This window comes from Hyaena hyaena, unplaced genomic scaffold (genome assembly GCF_003009895.1).
Source record: "Hyaena hyaena isolate Hyena2069 unplaced genomic scaffold, ASM300989v1 scaffold_224, whole genome shotgun sequence".
Classification (NCBI taxonomy): domain Eukaryota; kingdom Metazoa; phylum Chordata; class Mammalia; order Carnivora; family Hyaenidae; genus Hyaena; species Hyaena hyaena.
Genome location: NW_024080854.1, coordinates 1,909,678 through 1,928,416, shown reverse-complemented (window position 1 = coordinate 1,928,416; position 18,739 = coordinate 1,909,678). Strand labels below are relative to the sequence as shown.

The 18,739-nt window shown below is 36.5% G+C and overlaps 1 protein-coding gene across 4 annotated transcripts in view; it reads right to left on the bottom strand.

Moving 5' to 3' along the window:
• The window catches only part of LOC120239070 (WD repeat containing planar cell polarity effector), a 415,126-nt gene that overhangs the window by 271,371 nt on the left and 125,016 nt on the right, over positions 1-18,739 (bottom strand). For all 4 annotated transcript variants that reach the window (XM_039243175.1, XM_039243174.1, XM_039243176.1 and 1 more), the window contains 3 exons: positions 7,319-7,433; positions 4,959-5,092; positions 1,244-1,435 (listed from right to left, as the gene is read on the bottom strand). In XM_039243175.1, coding sequence (XP_039099106.1) covers positions 1,244-1,435; positions 4,959-5,092; positions 7,319-7,433 — 441 coding nt within the window. The remainder of the gene's footprint in view (positions 1-1,243; positions 1,436-4,958; positions 5,093-7,318; positions 7,434-18,739) is intronic.

Sequence of the window (18,739 nt, the reverse complement as noted above, 5' to 3'; positions counted from 1 at the left end):
TGGCTGACTGGGAGCTGCGCTGCCTGCTACTGTCCAGCATCATGAGAGAGGAGCCTAACATGTATCGCTAGACTGGGAAAAGATCAAAATTCAAAATTCCAAGTATGGTTTCTACTGAATGTGAATTGCTTTCACATCCTGGTGAGGTCAAGAATCATAAGACAAATCATCTATAAGTTGAACTGACTATATTCTACTCAGGCAAAAACCTAAAAAAGAATGAGGGAGGGTTGCTTTTAAGTTATAAAAAAGAAAAACAAATTCCATTCTCAAAGTACTGGTGCAAGTTGAAATTACCCATAGGTTCACCATAATGAATGATGATAGAACCATTGTCAAGAACAGACAGGGTCAAATACTGTCCTCACCTCCTAGATTAACCCTTTTGGTGCTCATGTCTGAGGCAGGATACCAGGTGAGAAGGCCACTGCTCTACGGCGCTCCTTATAAATTCTTTTTTTTTTTTAATTTTTTAATGTTTATTTATTTAATTCTGAGAGAGAAAGAGAGAGAGATGGAGATACAGAATCTGAAACAGGCTCCAGGCTCTGAGCAGCCTGACGCGGGGCTCAAATCCACGAACCATGAGATCATGACCTGAGCCGAAGTTGGACACTTAACCGACTGAGCCACCCAGGCGCCCCAACCCTCCTTATAAATTCTTGCATTAGGCATGGTTTGGTTCCACAGTCATCCAAAAAATAGGCATTTGACTAATGTTTGCTGATTCACTGACTGAAGTTTAAAGAAGGTGATTGATAGATAACATAACTTTGGCAGGCAAGAAATTACAGGCAAGCGGTAATGATAGTACTAATAATGATAATAACAAGAATCAATAATGATCAGTGTTTCAGAGTTTACCATATGTGGATACTGCTCTAAACGCATGTCATAACTTATCTTCGTTAACTCTATTTTTCAGATGACAAAACCCACAGTTCACAGGTTAATAACTTGTCCAAGGACAGAAAGCTAGGTAGTGGCAGAGCCAGGATTTGAACCCAGAAGCCTGTGTTCTTAATCACTGTGAGACTCAGGCCAGCCCTGGAACTGTCTTTTTATCCTGGAGATAGGATACTTTGAAGGATCCCAATTTATATGTAATTTCCTTTTTTGAGTATTTAGAAAAATGAATTATACATTAAAAAAAAGTAAATCACCTTTATTTCAGAGGCAAAAAAACTAATAATCATATTTTATTTGCACTTCAATAAAATGTATATGTTTGCTTTACATTTACCTCCAGTCTTCCTTGAGTATAACCTAGGAGCAGCAGATTGGCTCTGTCCCTCTCGGGAGAAATGGGGGCCCAAGGCCAAGCATCATCACTGACCAGCGGCCACCAGCAAACAACTGTATCTTGAACGCAATTGATTGCCAGATGACGGTCTGCTGTCCTGTTGACTGGGCCCGGTATCTCAGTATAGGAAATCTAATGATTTAGAAAAAAAAAGCATACAAGAATCATTTTTTAATGCAAAATCCTCAATGTATTACAAAAATTAAAGCATCTGTAAATGGAGATAAATGCAAGTAAATATGCATGTTAAACATGTGCTTAAGGAGGTGTCAGAATTTACCAAATTCTTTTGACACATATATAAAAAAGACATATGTTCAAAATTCTCCCCATTTTTAGCAGAGGAAAGGAGAAGGAGAAATGTGAGTTAGGGAGGAATTGGCTGTAGCAATCCCAGTCAATACCAAAATGTACAGTCATGGCTGCTTGACAGCATCGACCTACACATAGGATTTACGACCAGCTATATTAAATGACAAGTTCAGTACTGCTGACCAAGAGTATCTGACTACTGTTTAAGACATAACACGTTAACAATGAGTGACAACAATAAAAGGAAAAACAACTTGAGACAAATATCACTTTAAAGAACATATGAAACACATACACATATATTCTGCATAAAGGGATAAGCCACAGCATCATGCGTAAAAGTTTATGCAGCTTCTGAGAATTATGCTTCTCTTTCTTAGGAAGGATTTGTAGAATTTATTATTCAAACTATGTTATTTTGGAACATGGTTATTTGAAAACATAAGCACGGCACCATCTGGGTGACACATGCCAAGGAAATATAGATTGCACCGTATTTCTGCTTAAGGAATTAATGGAAGGTTGATAGCTTGGAAGAAAAAAAAAACTATCTTGCCATTGCTGGTCAGCAATAATCGAACCACTTTCTGGGGATTAAGCGCATGGCTAAGCCTACTGGACCAGACACTAGCAAAGGGCAGGGGGTCTTCTTATCAGAGAAATGCTTCTGGAGCCAGTCTCACTACATGACAGATTGCTTTCATATTCCTGTCTGCAAGGCAACAAAGGATGGCAGTAATGCGATAATGCCAGAGTGCAATGGGTGTTAAGAACCCGTTGCATTTATGTATTGTATTTAGTAAATAATCAGGCTCATCCAAATTGTGATCTCACCACTCAACCAAGGCCATTAAAATCAAGGTTAATGCTTTAATAATCCTCTGCTATTTTTTTTCATATGGTCAAAAGGAACCCTTTTCTATTTGCATGGCCATAATATTATTGACCTCTTCATCCTGTGAATGCACATCAAAAGGAACTGAAATCAAAGTAATTACCAGTGTTGTTCTCTCATGGTAAACATTTAACTCCTTGCACTGTCCCTTCACTGTTAAATAAATTGAATTGGATTTTTCAAATGTAGCCTGGAAAACTTGTTAAAGGTCAGTAGTTTCAAGATATTTACCCTGCAATTTTCTTTACCAAAATTATTTCAATCTGAATGAATTATGGTACAGCTGTAAAGAAAAGCAGAATTATAGATACATATTTCTTTGTTTTAAAATCCAAATGGGCAATGACAGATAACACAGATGTACTTCATGCTCTGAAGTGCAAATTCTTATATTTATGCTCTCAATATTATTATTTTAACTACTTATTTTCTTATTTGAAAGAAATACCACAATGGGATTGCTAGGTCCGTTATTTTGACACACATACGTTATTTTGACATCCTATTGCCATGTAAACATGTTACTTAGGAATTTCTAAATGAGAAAACAGTTAAAACAAGAAACTGGCACTTTCAGTCCTCATAGTGCATATCATGTATGTTATCTGAAATTTCCTGTTTCCTGTGAGTTTTAATGGCATCAGTTTTCTATCATGATGGTCAATAGGACAAGTAAAGTGAACAAGTTTCTTAAATTAACCTTCCAACAAATGGCTGTTTTCACTAAGTATTAAATCTATATATATTAAATATTGAACCAGAAAGTGAAATCCATGGGCTTTTCCAAAGGGAAGCAGGTTCCTTCTCCAATGCATAGACATGGAGTCCCCATGTTATTCTCAAATCCAAAGGTAGGAAAAATAAACAAACAAGCATTTCCCTTATTTAAGGTACAAGAGTCCAAATCCCAGGTCTATTTTCCACATCTCTTCATAAGAAAAGATGAATCCTGACAGTTTCTCTCTGATCTCATTAATGGATAGTTACTATCCTTCAGTTGAGAAGACTTTACTAAGCTATCCATCACATTTAAGATGGAAAAACTAGTCATACAAAATTTTACACAAATGCCGTGAAAACATTTTAAATAGTTTGAATTAATGCATATTGGAGCATTTACTTATTTATTTACTCACTCCGTATTGATGCATTTTAAAGACCAGTATTAGTAAATAAACAACATTTCAAATAAATCTACAATTAGCCCACCTGGAAAACAGCACGCCACTAAGAGTGCTAATACCAGTTTTTGGTTTTTTTTTACTAACCAGAATAGAATACAAGAGTACCACTGATTTTCCAACTAAAGAAAATCAGTATTAAATGTTACAGAAGCTTCCCAAGATTGGCAAACAAGACCAAATTAGTTTATTACCACAATGAAAAACTCATTTACTGTATTTTATCTCATGTCAAAAAAAATTTTATAAGAATAGAGGTTTCTACCAAATAAAATTAAATCCTCCCCATACCACTGCCACCTCAATCACAATAAGAAATAATCCCAAAGGGCAAAAGGTTAGTTTAAATTCTACTTTTTCAAATACTCACACAAAGTTTCAAGACATAAAGCTGACTTCTAAAAATCTTTGCCCTTATTACGGATAGATACTCTGGGTATGGCATAAGTGTGCATCTTTTTTAAGGAAGCTGTATATCAGCTCTGTTCCCAGTGAACAGTGAACTGTCTCAAATCCACGTCACAGAGGCTGGATCAATCTTGCAAACACAAGTCATTGCTGAAAAGAGGCCTTGAACTGAAACAGCCTGGAAAATGTATTAGATACTCATCCTAGCAGAGAGTATGCCTTCTAAGCAGTTAAAATGTAATGTGGCAAAACTTATATTAAACACATCATTTAAAATAAAAATCCTTCCTTAACAGATGTAAAGTCTCTGATACAAGGAAACAAATTACCTGGAGTTAGTGAAGGGAGAGATACTAACCTATGAAGGAGATTTCGTTTTGCATTTTTCTTCAGATATAGTTGGGTGTATGTGTGTGTGGGGAGTATCTTTCCTCTCCTTGTTTATTACACTTTTCTATTAACCTTTGAGAGTGCCTTCTTTTTTCTTTCTTTTCTTGTGAAATGGAAACTAAAGTAGCTATCCTTGCCTAGAAAGATGATATGAGGCCTTAGGGAAAAATGAGAATGCTATATATACTACCCTTAAGAAGAAAAGCATTTTCAAATGTGTAATTTATCTCTGTTACTTGTCTTTGATTTCCATAAGTACCAAACATGCGATTATTAGACCTCTATAATGAGAGTAAAAAAGAAAAGGTAGGATAGCCACTATTTTTATGAAATCAACCTTAATCATTTAATTAATTCTGGTTTTTTGGAAATCGAGAAATGTCCAAGAATAATGAACATGGTATCAGCCCATGTGATACTCTAGCAAACTTTAATAATTAATGATATGACTATAAATTGAAATCTCTACCTTATAATCCAAGGCTGAGAGTTTTTCCAGTCTTTTGTTTACATCAGGAGAACCCATCTTCTTGGTAAACTGAATAAAACATAGTTTGTTTTGTGCCAAAAATGATAAGATGATAAAGTTGTCTGTAAGAAGAGCTAAGGAAAAAAAGATTTGATAAAATACTGTAAAATACTAAGTTAGAATAAAATGATAATGAATTAAGAAATTTTTCACTGAAATATAAAAAGCTATTTTCAGAACATAAATACCAACTGAAATAACTAGACTCCTAAATATCATTTTTACAAGGAAATTAAAGATTTTGTGAATAAACAATAATCATCAATCTAGTGATGCATGGATTTGATACTTTTCCTTTTATCCTGAGACCATTTTATAATGCACTGACATTTGGGAACAACCACCAAATGAGATATATTTGGAACTAGGGCTAGAAAAGCATAAAATAAGGACTATTCCATACTGAATGTAAATATGAAAACATTTCTTTGTGCTTAGCCTTTCATCCTGCATTTATATGATATGAACCGTCCAAGAACAAACTGATTTTTTTTGGTCACAGATCAGTGTTCTCCACCAATCTTATGTATTTTTTTAAGTTTTTCATCAATGAACTTTCTTTTTGAGAGTATACAAGCTGAATGAAATAAAGCATATTATAGTCAATATGCACATTACATAAATTATGATTTAATAATGAAGACTAGCAAAAATATTTCACAGCTTTATTTCTAATGCACACTAGTTGGTAGACAATATTCATGAGTTACATAAAGGGCTATTAATATTAAAAATCATTGATAAAAACATATGATAGGAATGAGAAATACTTCATATTGTTCCTAGCATAATGAAATTATAGAATGTTTCATATATTTTTCTTCACTTCCACACCCCTAGCTGTGCAAGCAGCAACCAACAGTATATCTACACAATTACAGGCGAATCTGGAGAACTGCCAAGAAATCACATTGTTATCATGGTCTCATGAGAGTGTATTATTTGGGGCATAAATAAAAGAAACAAGTAAAAAAAGATATCTCAGAGACATGAATAGTGTTGGAAGTCTCCTTTTATTTCTTATAGAGGAGCATCAACATGACAAAATCATCACAGCCACTATTTTATTTGTAGTATCAACAAAGGGGTCAATTATTATACATGAAAATGGAACTTCTTCCATTGGAAGCTTCCTTGGCACCATGTTCCTGTAAGGAAGAGGAAATGGCACACTTACAATCCTACCCCCAGCTTATTATTGTCGGGAATGTTGCTAATTATAGCCATCCTGCAGACTGCTTTCCTCTAAGATGATGAAATTGTGTCTAAGTCATTCAGACACAGCTAGTGAGAGCACATAGCAGAAGGAAAGTTTCTCTCACCTCTGTCTTTTCCACTGGTCCACACTTTGTTCTGATTATTCAACTTAAGATACTGACAATTTTCAGTCTCTAATGATAATGCAACCTGTTTCTTAAACCTTTTTACCTTCAGTAAAAGAATATAAGCTTAAAACCTCAGGAGTCATCACAGTATAGCAGAAAAATAAATGGGCTCTGTAGCTAGAACCTGGGTTCAAATCTCAGTTTGGTTATTTTCAAGGTGCTCCTTAGTATCTCATTCATGGGCATGTTCCTTAGTATCTTAGCTTCAATTTCCTTATCTATAAAATGGAGATAATTATACCATATAAAGTTTTTTTTTAATTAAATAAGTATTAAATAAGTAGGTTGGTACAGTACATAGCCTTTCAAGGCTCAATAAATGTCAGAATCCTACCTTTTCAATAATTGGCTTAAAAAATTTTATGTGCTTTGTACCAATTACATACTGGTTGTGTTATACTTAAAAGGATGGAGCCTCATCTAGTATACTTGGCACTGGTTTTTGATATTTAGAAATATGCCCAAATTCTCTCACAAGTTAATATTCATAGACTTTGGTAACAAAGAATTGTCCTATGCACCAAATTATGGCTTTTTCTTAAATTGGTGATTGTGTTGACACATTTGGGTTAGGTTTTCAAAATTCATTTCAAAATGGCAAATATTCAAAATGTCAACAAGAGGGGGCTAATTTTGAAAGACCACACCCAAAAAATACCCTATTTTGAAAACACATTCACATTTTTAAAGGAAAAAGTGAAAAATACTCAGAATATGAGCTTAACACTTGACAAATCTTTGGTATTAAATATTAGTCAAAACTTGTATTGGTCCCAGGGGTTGTAACTATGCTATTATAAGCGATTACTTGTGTTTGCAAGTCCCCAGTGGTAATAATTAGTGCACCTGTTGACATACTATTTCTCCTGCCCCACTGTTAATGTAGGCAATTGACTTGCACATGGGGGTAATTACCATCACTGATGGAGTCTGAGATGAGCTTCCCCACCAGGCTTCTGTCAATCACTACTTTCTCCAGCTGCGGCCCAGAGAGGCTTAGGGACACCAGCACACCTGAACCAAAGAGGAGCTAAAGCCAGGTAGAAAGGGAGGGAGGGAGGAAGATACACTGATAATTAGAGTCTTTCAAAAATCTCTCTTCAAACATATAAATTATACAGATATTTACACGGCATCTATATCATGAAATTATAAAGAGTTTTTCTTCACTGAAAACAATTACTGCCATTCTGAGCAAATAGAAAAAGGTGGCTAAATGCTTCAACACAAGAAGTGCACTGATTAAAGCTATGTGCAGAAAATGAATTTGGTTCATGTTTATTAGAAGTCTAATCATCTACACACTTAGAAAATACCCATGGAAAGATAACTGCTTTGCACTGCATTCAGAAATATAATGCATTTTATTAATATTTTGAAAGATGACTATATCAGAAATTAAAAGATTTCTGGACAGTTGTTGCTACACATTAAATATAGAAAAGATGCAACCATTACAATACAAACAGTGCGTGTTACAATTTATTTGGAATTTAATCCCCACTTCTACAAATAGCTTGTTAGTTTCAATTTTTTTTTTAATTTTTTTTTTTTTTTTTTACAAATAGTTTATTGTCAAATTAGTTTCTACATAACACTCAGTGCTCATCCCCAAAGTGCCCTCCTTTTTTTTTAATTTTTAATATTTACTTATGTTTGCGAGACAGAGAGAGACCGAGCATGAGTGGGGGAGGGGCAGAGACAGAGACACAGAATTGGAAACAGGCTCCAAGCTCTGAGCTGTCAGCACAAATCCTGACGCGGGGCTCGAACCCACGAAATGTGAGATCATGACCTGAGCTGAAGTCAGAGACTCAATCAACTGAGCCACCTAGGCGCCCCAACTGTCAGTTTCAAATATAAAAATACATGTAAATCAAAGCAATTAAAATATTAAACATTAAAATTCTTAAATTAATAACACACACCACAATTTCTCAAGAAAAGATAAACACAGTAAAGTACTCAGGCTTTATCATTATTAGTATTCACCCACTCTCCCAAGAAGAGATGACTGGATATTACCCTTATGATTTTATATTGCTCCTTTTCATTTGTAGCAACATAATTCATTCATCTCCAAATGTTTAAAACTTCTGAAAGGACTATGCATATGTGTATGCTTGTTATCTTTGAGATTATGAAATATCAACATTGGAAGAAATTGTTTCACCTTCAAGGCAACAGACTCAAAGCAGATGAATCATGGAATAGCATATGGTATAAGAAGGAAAAAAACCAATTGTCAGTAAACTAATCATGAACATGCTAGCCAAACTCAAAGACAACTATGATTTTAAACAAAACAGGGGAATTCCCCACCTACCTAGACATCATGTCCCAGCTAGAAAGGATGATTCTGTGTCAAGACATATTTAGACATGTGTGAAAGATGAACAGCGTGAGGGACCAGGTTAATATAAAGAAAGACTTCTACTTCCCCATTGCCTAACAGACTCCAGGTGCTTGAATAGGAAAAGAAACTGAAGCGTCCCCCATGACTTAATAGACTGTCCATTTAACATCAATGCCCCTAAAGGGGACAGAGGACAAGGAAGATGTAATCATCTTTATTTGTTTCGGTGACATTAATAAGAGAAGAACGTTTGTTCCAAGAATTTCAAAATATTCACAAATTAATTAATCTCTACTGAATTACATCCAGCCCTGCAATATACCTTGATGGCAAACACTGATATTTCCCTTTGGGGAATTCCCCCATAACAACAAAGCATGTGGTCTTTATTTCTAAATTCTCCCCTTCTCGGGCAGGTAATCTTAGGGTCATCTTTCATTTCCAGTTCTCCCCTGTGTAACAGCTTTTTTCTCCCTTCTCCATTTATTCAAAACATCTCTAAAATCTTCCTTTTTAATGTATTTTTATCTACCAAAACCTTAACCTATTCTCTTGAGCATCTCTTTTCTTAGTTACTCACTCACGACTAGCTCCTCAGTGGTACTGGCTAGGCCACTTTTGTCTTTCTATCTTTAATGCCTAAAACAATGCCAGGCACATAGTAGGTGCTAACCAAATGTTTGGAGAAAAATCATAATTAATTCATTACAGGATCTGATTATTCATAGTTAAAAGGAACCTTAGTCTAATCTTCCACTTCCACAAGTTCCTTTTCCTTCTGCAGCATCCCTTCAAGCATCAGCCTATTCTTGAATACTTTCAGTGATCAGAAGCTCATTACCTTACCACTGGACACTTCTAATCAATTCAGAGATCACCCATTCATTTTTTTCATTCAGCAAAAACTGAGTATTGATTATATGCCAAACACTACACTGAATTTAGTGGGTCAGAAGTTCATAAAAATATAATTCTCAAAACAGAAGAAATATAGGTTAAAAGAGAGTTAGAGATACAAGCAAACAAGTATAATAAAGTGCTATGACTGGTCCTATTATAAGAGTATATACTGGGGAGACTGAGAAGAAGGTGGTGACATCTGAGCCTGAGGCAGAGGTTAATACTGCCTTCTAAGAACTTCTACAGTAATCCACGTTTTTCTTCAATAGCACACTTTATTAAAAGATAGTAGCATCGTGTTAAGCATGGACTCCAAAATCAGAATGAAATCATCACTGGCTCTACCTCTTACTAGCTGTGTGACTTTGTGGGAGTTACTTAACTTCTCTGTAACTTCATTATCTCATCTGAAAAGACATGGCAGTATCTATTTCATAGGATGAGCATTAAATAAGTTTTTACAAATAGTATTTAGAATAATGACTGGCACATAGTACTGCAATTACTATTACTATTTTTTTAAGTTTATTTATTGAGAGAGAGAGAGAGAGAGCAAGCGAGCATGAGTAGGGGAGGGCCAGAGGGTGAGGGAGAATCCCAATCACAAACTGTGAGATCATGACCTGAGCCTATAGCAAGAGTCAGACGCTTAACCAACTGAGCCGCCCAGGAGCCCCTGCAATTACTAGTATTACTATTTTTCAGCCAGTACTCATATGATGTACTATACTACTTACCATGTCTGAACACATTCTCTGGTCTTTCTGAAAATCTTGTGCCCAGACTGGACTCAATATGAGACATGGTGCACTAGACTCCAGGTGAGTTATCACCAGTACAATCTTTTGTCACCTTTCCCATTTGCTATGATTTCATAAGGATATTGTCTCCAAGATATTTGCCCGTTCCTCCAGAAGTCTGGAATTTAATTTGTCCAAGTCTCAAATTTCTTGTTCCTTATTTTCTGCTCTCAGCACCATTATGAACTAACCCTCATCTCCTAACAGTAATTGCTGTCTCTATGTATGAGCATTTGCAATTTTATAAAACTAATTCTGTATGACCACTTTTGTGGGATGGAGACATAAAGTGCAACCTGTGAGAGTAGGTAAAAAAAAAGAGACTTAGGCTAGAAAGGATTCCAAGGGGAAATGTCAAGTTACAGGAAAAAAGTATGCATATGCCGCAGTATACACCACACAGAGATAGAAGCAGTGTTTTGGGAATTGTGAATCCTGCCCAGTGAGTTTCACCACTCCTTCAGAATCTTTCCTTCGAAGGACAGGTGTAGCCTACTTATTCATTCATTCATTCATTCATTCATCCATTCATTCCACAAATCTATATTAGTATTTGTATGAGCCAGGCTCTGTTCTAGATACTGAAGATATAGCAGTGAACTTAACAGACAAAATCCTTTCCCTACCTCCCCTCAGGGAGTTGGATTCTAATGTGGACACAGGAAATAGGTAAAAAATGTTGATATACTGTCAAAGAATAGTAAGAATTACAGAGAAAAATAAAGCACAGTAAGGGTGGGGATTTTAGGAGAATGCAGTTTTGAGCAGAATGACTAATAAAAAAATAAAAAGAACTGTCTGAGGAGATGACATCTGAGTACAGACCCAAATGAAGTGACTGAACAAGACATAGGATTACTTGGAGAAGGAGTCTGAGGCAGAGAACAGCAAATGCAAAAACTCTAAGGTCAGAGTGCCTCGGATGACTGAAGAAAGCTAGGCCGGAGTAGCTAGACGCCAAGTGAGTGACAGTGATTTTCACAGAGGATAAAATTAGAGGGGTTGCTGGGCCAGGTAAGGTTGATGAGAAATCACTAGGTTTTAAGCAGCAGAGAATTACAGTCTAATTTATGGCTTTTTAAAAGCTTATTTATTTATTCTTGAGAAGGGGAAGGGGCAGGAAGAGAGAGGGAAGAGAGATGATGATGGCTGGGATAGAATGGCAATGCTGCAGGAAATGGTATGTGGACACATTTGAGATATATTTTAAAAGCGATCAACTTGGATTTGCTTAGGGACTAGAAGTGGCATACAAGAGAAAAACTCAAAAATGCTGGGGCTGAGCACCTGGATTTAATGAGTTAGGGGACATCTAAGGAGACACATATTTAAGGGGTATCAACAGTTTGGTTTTGGACATGTTAGTTTATGGTGTCTATGGTTATAAAAGTAGATATAATTGAGTAGACAATTAGAAATGAGTCTTAAGTTTAAGGTGAAATGGGGGCTAGAAATATCTATTTGGGAGTCAGTCATTTAGGTAGTGTTTAAAGTCTGGAACTGGATAAGCTCTCCTTACAAAATGAGGAAAGGAACTAACGTGTATTATTCTAAGCGAAACTAGTCAGAGAAAGACAAATATGATATGACTTCACTCGTATGAGGACTTTAAGATACAAAGCAGATGAACATAAGGGAAGGGAAGCAAAAATAATATAAAATCAGGGAGGGGGACAAAACATAAGAGACGCTTAAATACAGAGAACAAGCTGAGGGTTGCTGGAGGGATGGTGGGAGGGGGGTGGGCTAGATGGGCAAGGGGCATTAAGGAGGACACATGTTGGGATGAGCACTGGGTGTTATATGTAGGGGATGAATCACTGGATCTACTCCTGAAATCATTATCACACTATATAACTGATTTGGATGTAAATTTAAAAATTTTTTTTCAATTTCAAAAATGAAAAAAAAAGCAGAGAGGTCATATGGGAGGGGCCCCAATGCACCCCTTATGGTGTCCTCGTAGGAAGAAGAAGAAACAAGAGAGAGCTCTGTCTCTCCAGGTGTACAACACAGAGGAAAGGCCATATGACAACACAGTAAGAAGACAGCTGCAGGAGAAAAGCCTTACCAGAAAGCAACCCTGACAGCACCTTGGTCTTGGAATTCTAGTCCCAAGAACTGTGAGAAGGAAAAAAAAAAGTATTTAATCAATCAATCAATAAAAATTGAAAGAGAAAGAGGCCCAAGTTCTGAGGTTTGGGGCATTACAATGTTTAGAGTTGTTGTTAAAAGATCAGGTTAGCCTTCTTACTGAAATCTAGTTTGGGTACTCATTAGGATCAAGGTGTGTCCATCATTACATATCTCTAAATGTCTTGTGGCCTAGAGGTATCTCTGACACCAGATTTTGAAATAAGAATGTATAGATAAATTAATAAGCTAATTAATGCATTTTTATAAAACAATCTGTGGGAAAGCATAAAGTTTCTAATTACTGTTGCCAAAGATACTCCTGGGCATAGTAATGGAGAGAACCAGAATTCGGAAAAAACAGTCTGAAGTTCGAGAAAAGAATATTCCAGTTCAGACAGGAAAGTGTTTCCACCTGTTTCACTAAAAGGTTTGTTCTTAACCCTCCAAAATGAAAGTGGCCTTTGTAAGATCTGGCATGGCAAGAAGGAAAAGGGGCACGTAGATACAAGGAGGTGTAGATTTCTGACAGCTCAGAAAATGAAAAAGAGGTCAGTAGTAAAGGGAAATCACTAAGAGCAGATAGATCTGAGTTTGAGAATAGATCCACATGAATCAATAAGAAGGCCCATGAGATTTCCCAAAATTGTTCCAATTTTAATGTTGTTCTTTGTGTACAACATGACTAGGGAAAAACAGGAACTGAAACTTATCCTTTTCTCAGACACCCTCCAAGACAGGATGTATCTTCCTTAGTATTTCTACTCTGTCCATGTCTCTTTCCATTGCTTTGATCGTATCTCCTTCTCATTTCCTTCAATAAGCTCATACCAAAGAGGCATTCTCTTTAAGAAACTGGGAAATGATTCCCATAATCTTTAGATGGCTCTTCAAACAATTTCTCCTAATCTTAGATTCAGTACTTAAATGGAAGTGAAATAACATTGGGAAAAGAAAAGGAAAATTATATCAGAGGATACCATTAATCAAAACAAAACATAAATAGCCACAAGAACCTGAATTTTATTTCATTCACCAGGTCAAAATATGTGTCTCCTATATAATCCAAGTATAGAGACAAGGATACAATGGTGAGTAAGGAAGACACAGGTTCGCAAAATATATATAGAATAAAGTAGAAGGCCTCATCTCAGAGAGAAGTGGAGGTTTTGGTTGGGATAGATGGCTGCTTCCTAGAAGAGAGAGTTTAATACTCCAAAGAAGAGAAATGGAGCACACTGGTCTCAAGTATTGAAGAACTGGTACAGGACTGTGAATGAGCTATTTTGTAACAGTGATCACAAACAAATCCATTCAATTCAATATTCTTGTTGGTTAAAAAAGCTCCCCCCCTCCACAAAATCCATGTGATTATTATACCTCTAATGAGAAAATGAAAAGTAAAAGTATTCCTGGTCAGTACTAAAAAGTCAACAATGAGTGACAGGTTTAATTCACAATCTGGAAATTAAGTCATAAACAGTCAGCAAAGACTGACTCCCATAATCATTAGCAGACATGCGGGAGACAGCAAATGCTGAATACTACAATCCAGAGAGGCAACAAAGTATTAGGACCACTGAAGTGAATTCTAGGGCTGAAACAAACTGTAGAGGCACTCCCCTGGCAGTCCAGTAAATGGACACCACAATGGTACCCAATACCTCACTCAGTCCTGCCCCCAATCCAACTTATGGGGTAAATTCTGGAGAAACTCTGACAGCTACAGGTAGTCAAACAATTTTACACTGGAGAACTCTAAATTGGAGTATAGTGTCACTGAACATTTTAACAGATAACCTGCTGGAAGAAGGATAGCATACCTTCTGTAATTTATTCCTTCATTCAGCAAACATTTAAGCATAGACAGCAACCATGCCCAACTAAACCATTAAAGTAGAGAAACAAAAGTAAATGCAGTTAAGACAAGAACAAAAAAAAAAAATTGACTCACAGAGGGAATTGACTTAAGAATAAGAAAGAAAAGTACAAGAAAAAAACAGGTATTTTTCTGGACAGAGTGTGTTAACAATGGGGTTTCCCAATGATCTGTGTGGTATAATTCAATGTATGGAACAGAAACATGCCGAGATATTTGTTTAACTTTATTTCAATTATAAGAAATCTCATTTTCTCACTTATTACAAATAATGCTACTTTTTAGTTTTTTAAGTTTATTTATTTTGGGGTGGGAGGGCAGAGAGATGAAAAAAGAGAATCCCAGGTAGGCACTGCACTGTAGGCCCAGAGCCCAACATGGGACTCATTCCCGCAAACCATAAGATCATGACCTGAGCCAGATCAAAAGTCAGACGCTTAACTGACTGAGCCACCCAGTACCCCAGTAATGCTACTTTTTAATCCCTAATGTAATGTTCAATCCACTTCTTTTATATTTACATATAATAATTACATAGAAGTGATCATTCCTAGAAAATATTTATAATCATGGTGAAATTCACACACACACTCACACGCAAGATATAAAGGTAAATCTATTTGCCAGTAGTTTTAAAGATCAAAAGGGATAAAAGCATTGGTAAAAAGTGAACAGGAAGACATACCAGATAGCACACTACTTTTATACAAAATTTTGTAATTTACAGAGTACTTTTATATACATTCTAATGCAAGCAGTACAACTCAAGTAACTAAAAAGAGCCAAGTTAAAAAAAATTAATAGTAACAAGGTTAATCTCCATACAAATTCACAATCAGGAGGGTAAAGCAACTAATCAAAGGTCTCATAATTAGTAGCAAAGTAGAGACCAAGACATGGGAGAAATCCAATGTTTTTTCTCACACCACTGAGGAACTAATACCTTTAACCCTTCTCAGTTGACTTCCATGTAATATCCTCTCTATCTTTCTTCACTCTAACCCCGTCTCCCTTTATACCAGAGGTTCTTAGCTGGGGGCGATTTTGGTTACCAGGTTATATTTGGCAATCAATGTCTGGAGACACAGTAGTTGTCACAATCTGTTTATGTGAATAACTTCTACAGGGACTCACCTGAAGAGAGTTCCCATAAGTGTGTTGTTGCTGCAGGGACAAAGGTGTTTTTCCCTACCTCCAACAAGCAGATCAGAGGGATCCTCAAATTCTAATCAACACTTTCCACACATAAAGGAAGGGCATTGAATGAAGACCTGGTCAGATATCTTAAACGGAGTGGTGAGCAGTGCACACTTCAGATCAGGAGCCCAGAGGAAGCCTGTTCTATATGTTTCTAACCACTTTCAGGGCAATGAGTGATGACTCATGCCAGTTGTCAAGACAGAAAGAGCCCCAGGGCAAGTCAGAGAGCTACCGTAGCTAGATAGAAATATCCTGTAAGAAAACCTCCTTGCTTTTGTTCTAATTCTCAGCTTACCAATCAGCCTTCTTATCTATAATTTAGTCTCTTGAGTAATTCATCCATCAGGTGGGAATGCCTCAGGCAAATGAACAAAATCTATGGTACGAGATATATCTGACACTATAAATTAATAAACTGCCATGCCAGTTAATAAATCAGTTGCTTCTGAGGCTGGTTATTGTGAATGTTGTTAGTACAAGAAAACAAATGGAGATAACATAAAAGATAGATAAGTTTAATTAATCATGAGGTTTCTGCCCAAGTCTATGATACATTGTTGAAGTGGGGGAGGGCAGAATTTTTAAAACCTACAGACCTACATGAATAGCATCATCCCATTTTATTAGAAAAAAGCAGTGTGGTAGGTGTATATATATATGTATCTGGAAATTATCTGCAAATATAAGAAAATATCAGAAAGAATATGCCCCAAACTATTGATATTAGGTACCTCAAAGAGGTGAAATTCGGAGCTGGAAGAATGAATTTTAACTTCTACCCTTATAGATTTTTTTTTAATTGGGATTATGGATGATTTTTTAAGTTTTCATATGTCTTTGGTATTTTTCTATAAAAGTTTTTAAAAACAAAGAAGCAGCTCTTAAAATATCTGGCCACAATTTCTTATTTTATGGTTTTAAAGAGATATTTTTTTTGCCTGAAAATGTGTTTCTAAGAAGCCAGAATTTAATTCATACTGAGGGGCACCTGGGTGGCTCCGTTGGTTGAGTGTCTGACTTCAGCTCAAGTCATGATCTCATGGCTCATGAGTTTGAGCCCCATGTCAGGCTCTGTGCTGACAGCTCAGAGCCTGGAGGCTGCTTCGGATTCTGTGTCTCCATCTCTTTCTGCCCCTTCCCCACCTCTCAAAAGTAAACACTAAAAAAATGTCTTTTAATAATTCATACTCAAAATGAACTACAATCATGGATCCTTACTAAAAGGGTCAAATAGAAAACTGGACTGAGTCCCTTTCCTCAGCAATTTCACTTACTAAAAAAAAAATATTTAAACATTCTTTTCTTCTTATAATATTACCTTATTAGAGTGTTCATCCATATCCAATTTCTTTACTTACTCAAAAAATTATCACTGTAAAGCATGCCAGATCCAAATTATGGATTATTATGCACCTACTAAAAATGAGGTAGATATGTTATATATGTGAACAATATGTTACAGAACAATATGTACATAGTAATTCCACCTATTTTAAAAATATATGTATCTGCATACATAGGCACAAATGAATATAAACACATGGAGGGGGCGCCTGGGTGGCTTAGTCGGTTAAGCGTCCGACTTTTGCTTAGGTCGGACTGTTTCAGTCTGTGACTCCCTCTCTCTGACCCTCCCCTGCTCATGCTGTCTCTCTCTCTCTCTCTCTCCTAGAAATAAATAAAACGTTAAAAAAATTAAAAAAAAAAAAGAATATAAACACATGGAGGAAGGACATAAACCAAACTGCTGACTGTGGTTACCACAAAGAGGGGAATGAGCTTGAGGTTGGGGGGTACTTTTACTTTTTATTATACATCTATTTTTACTGTATGCCATTTTATAGTGATAAGGACCCATTTTAATTATTTTAAATTTTCTTTTTTATTCATTTTCTAAATTTTATTTTAAGTAGGCTCCATGTCCAATACGGGGCCTGAACTCACAATCCTGAGATCAAGAGCTGAAGGCTCTACCAACCTCTAACTATTTTAAATTTTAAAACATTAAAGGTGGGAATAAAGGTCACCACTAAATCTTTTTTCAGTTCCATTAGTTTGAATGTACCATTTTTAATCTGTAATGTCACCAAACAGATTTCAAATTCACCAATATTCTGATTTTCTTTAATTTCTCTAAAATCTACCATTTCTTTTTTTTCAAATACAATCTTTTGTTTTTATTCATTTATTTATTTTACAAATAGTTTATTGTCAAGTTGGTTTCCATATAACACCCAGTGCTCATCCCCACAAGTGCCCTCTTCCGTGCCCATCTCCCCCCTCCCCCTCCACACCCATCAGTCCTCAGTTCTCAGCATTCAAGAGTCTTTCATGGTTTGCCTCTCTCCCTCTCCCCCACTATTTCCCCCTTCTTCTCCCCCTTGGTCCTCCATTAAGTTCCTCCTAATCCTCCTATACGTGCAAACATATGGTATTTGTGCTTCTCTGCCTGACTTATTTCGCTCAGCTTAACACCCCAAGGTCCATCCATGTTGCTACACGTGGCCAGATTTCATTTTTTCTCATTACCATGAAGTATTCCATCGTATAGATAAACCACATCTTCTTGATCCATTCGTCAGTTGATGGACACTTGGGCTCTTTCCATGTTTTGGCTATTGAGAGTGCTGCTATGAACACTGGGGTACATGTGCTCCTATGCATCAGCACTCCTGTATCCCTTGGATAAATTCCCAGCAGTGCTATTGCTGGGTCATAGGGGAGTTCTATTGTTAATTTTTTTGAGGAACCTCCACACTGTTTTCCAGAGGGGCTGCACCCATTTACATTCCCACCGACAATGTAGGAGGGTGCCCGTTTCTCCATATCCTCGCCAGCATCTAGAGTCTTCTGATTTGCTCATTTTAGTCACTCTGACTGGCGTGAGGTGGTATCTCAGTATGATTTTGATTTGTATTTCCCTGATGAGGAGGGATGCTGAACATCGTTTCATGTGTCTGTTGGCCATGGATGTCCTCTTCGGAGAAGTGTCTGTTCATGTCTTCTGCCCATTTCTTCTCTGGGTTGTTTGTTTTTCGGGTGTGGAATTTGGTGAGTTCCTTATAGAT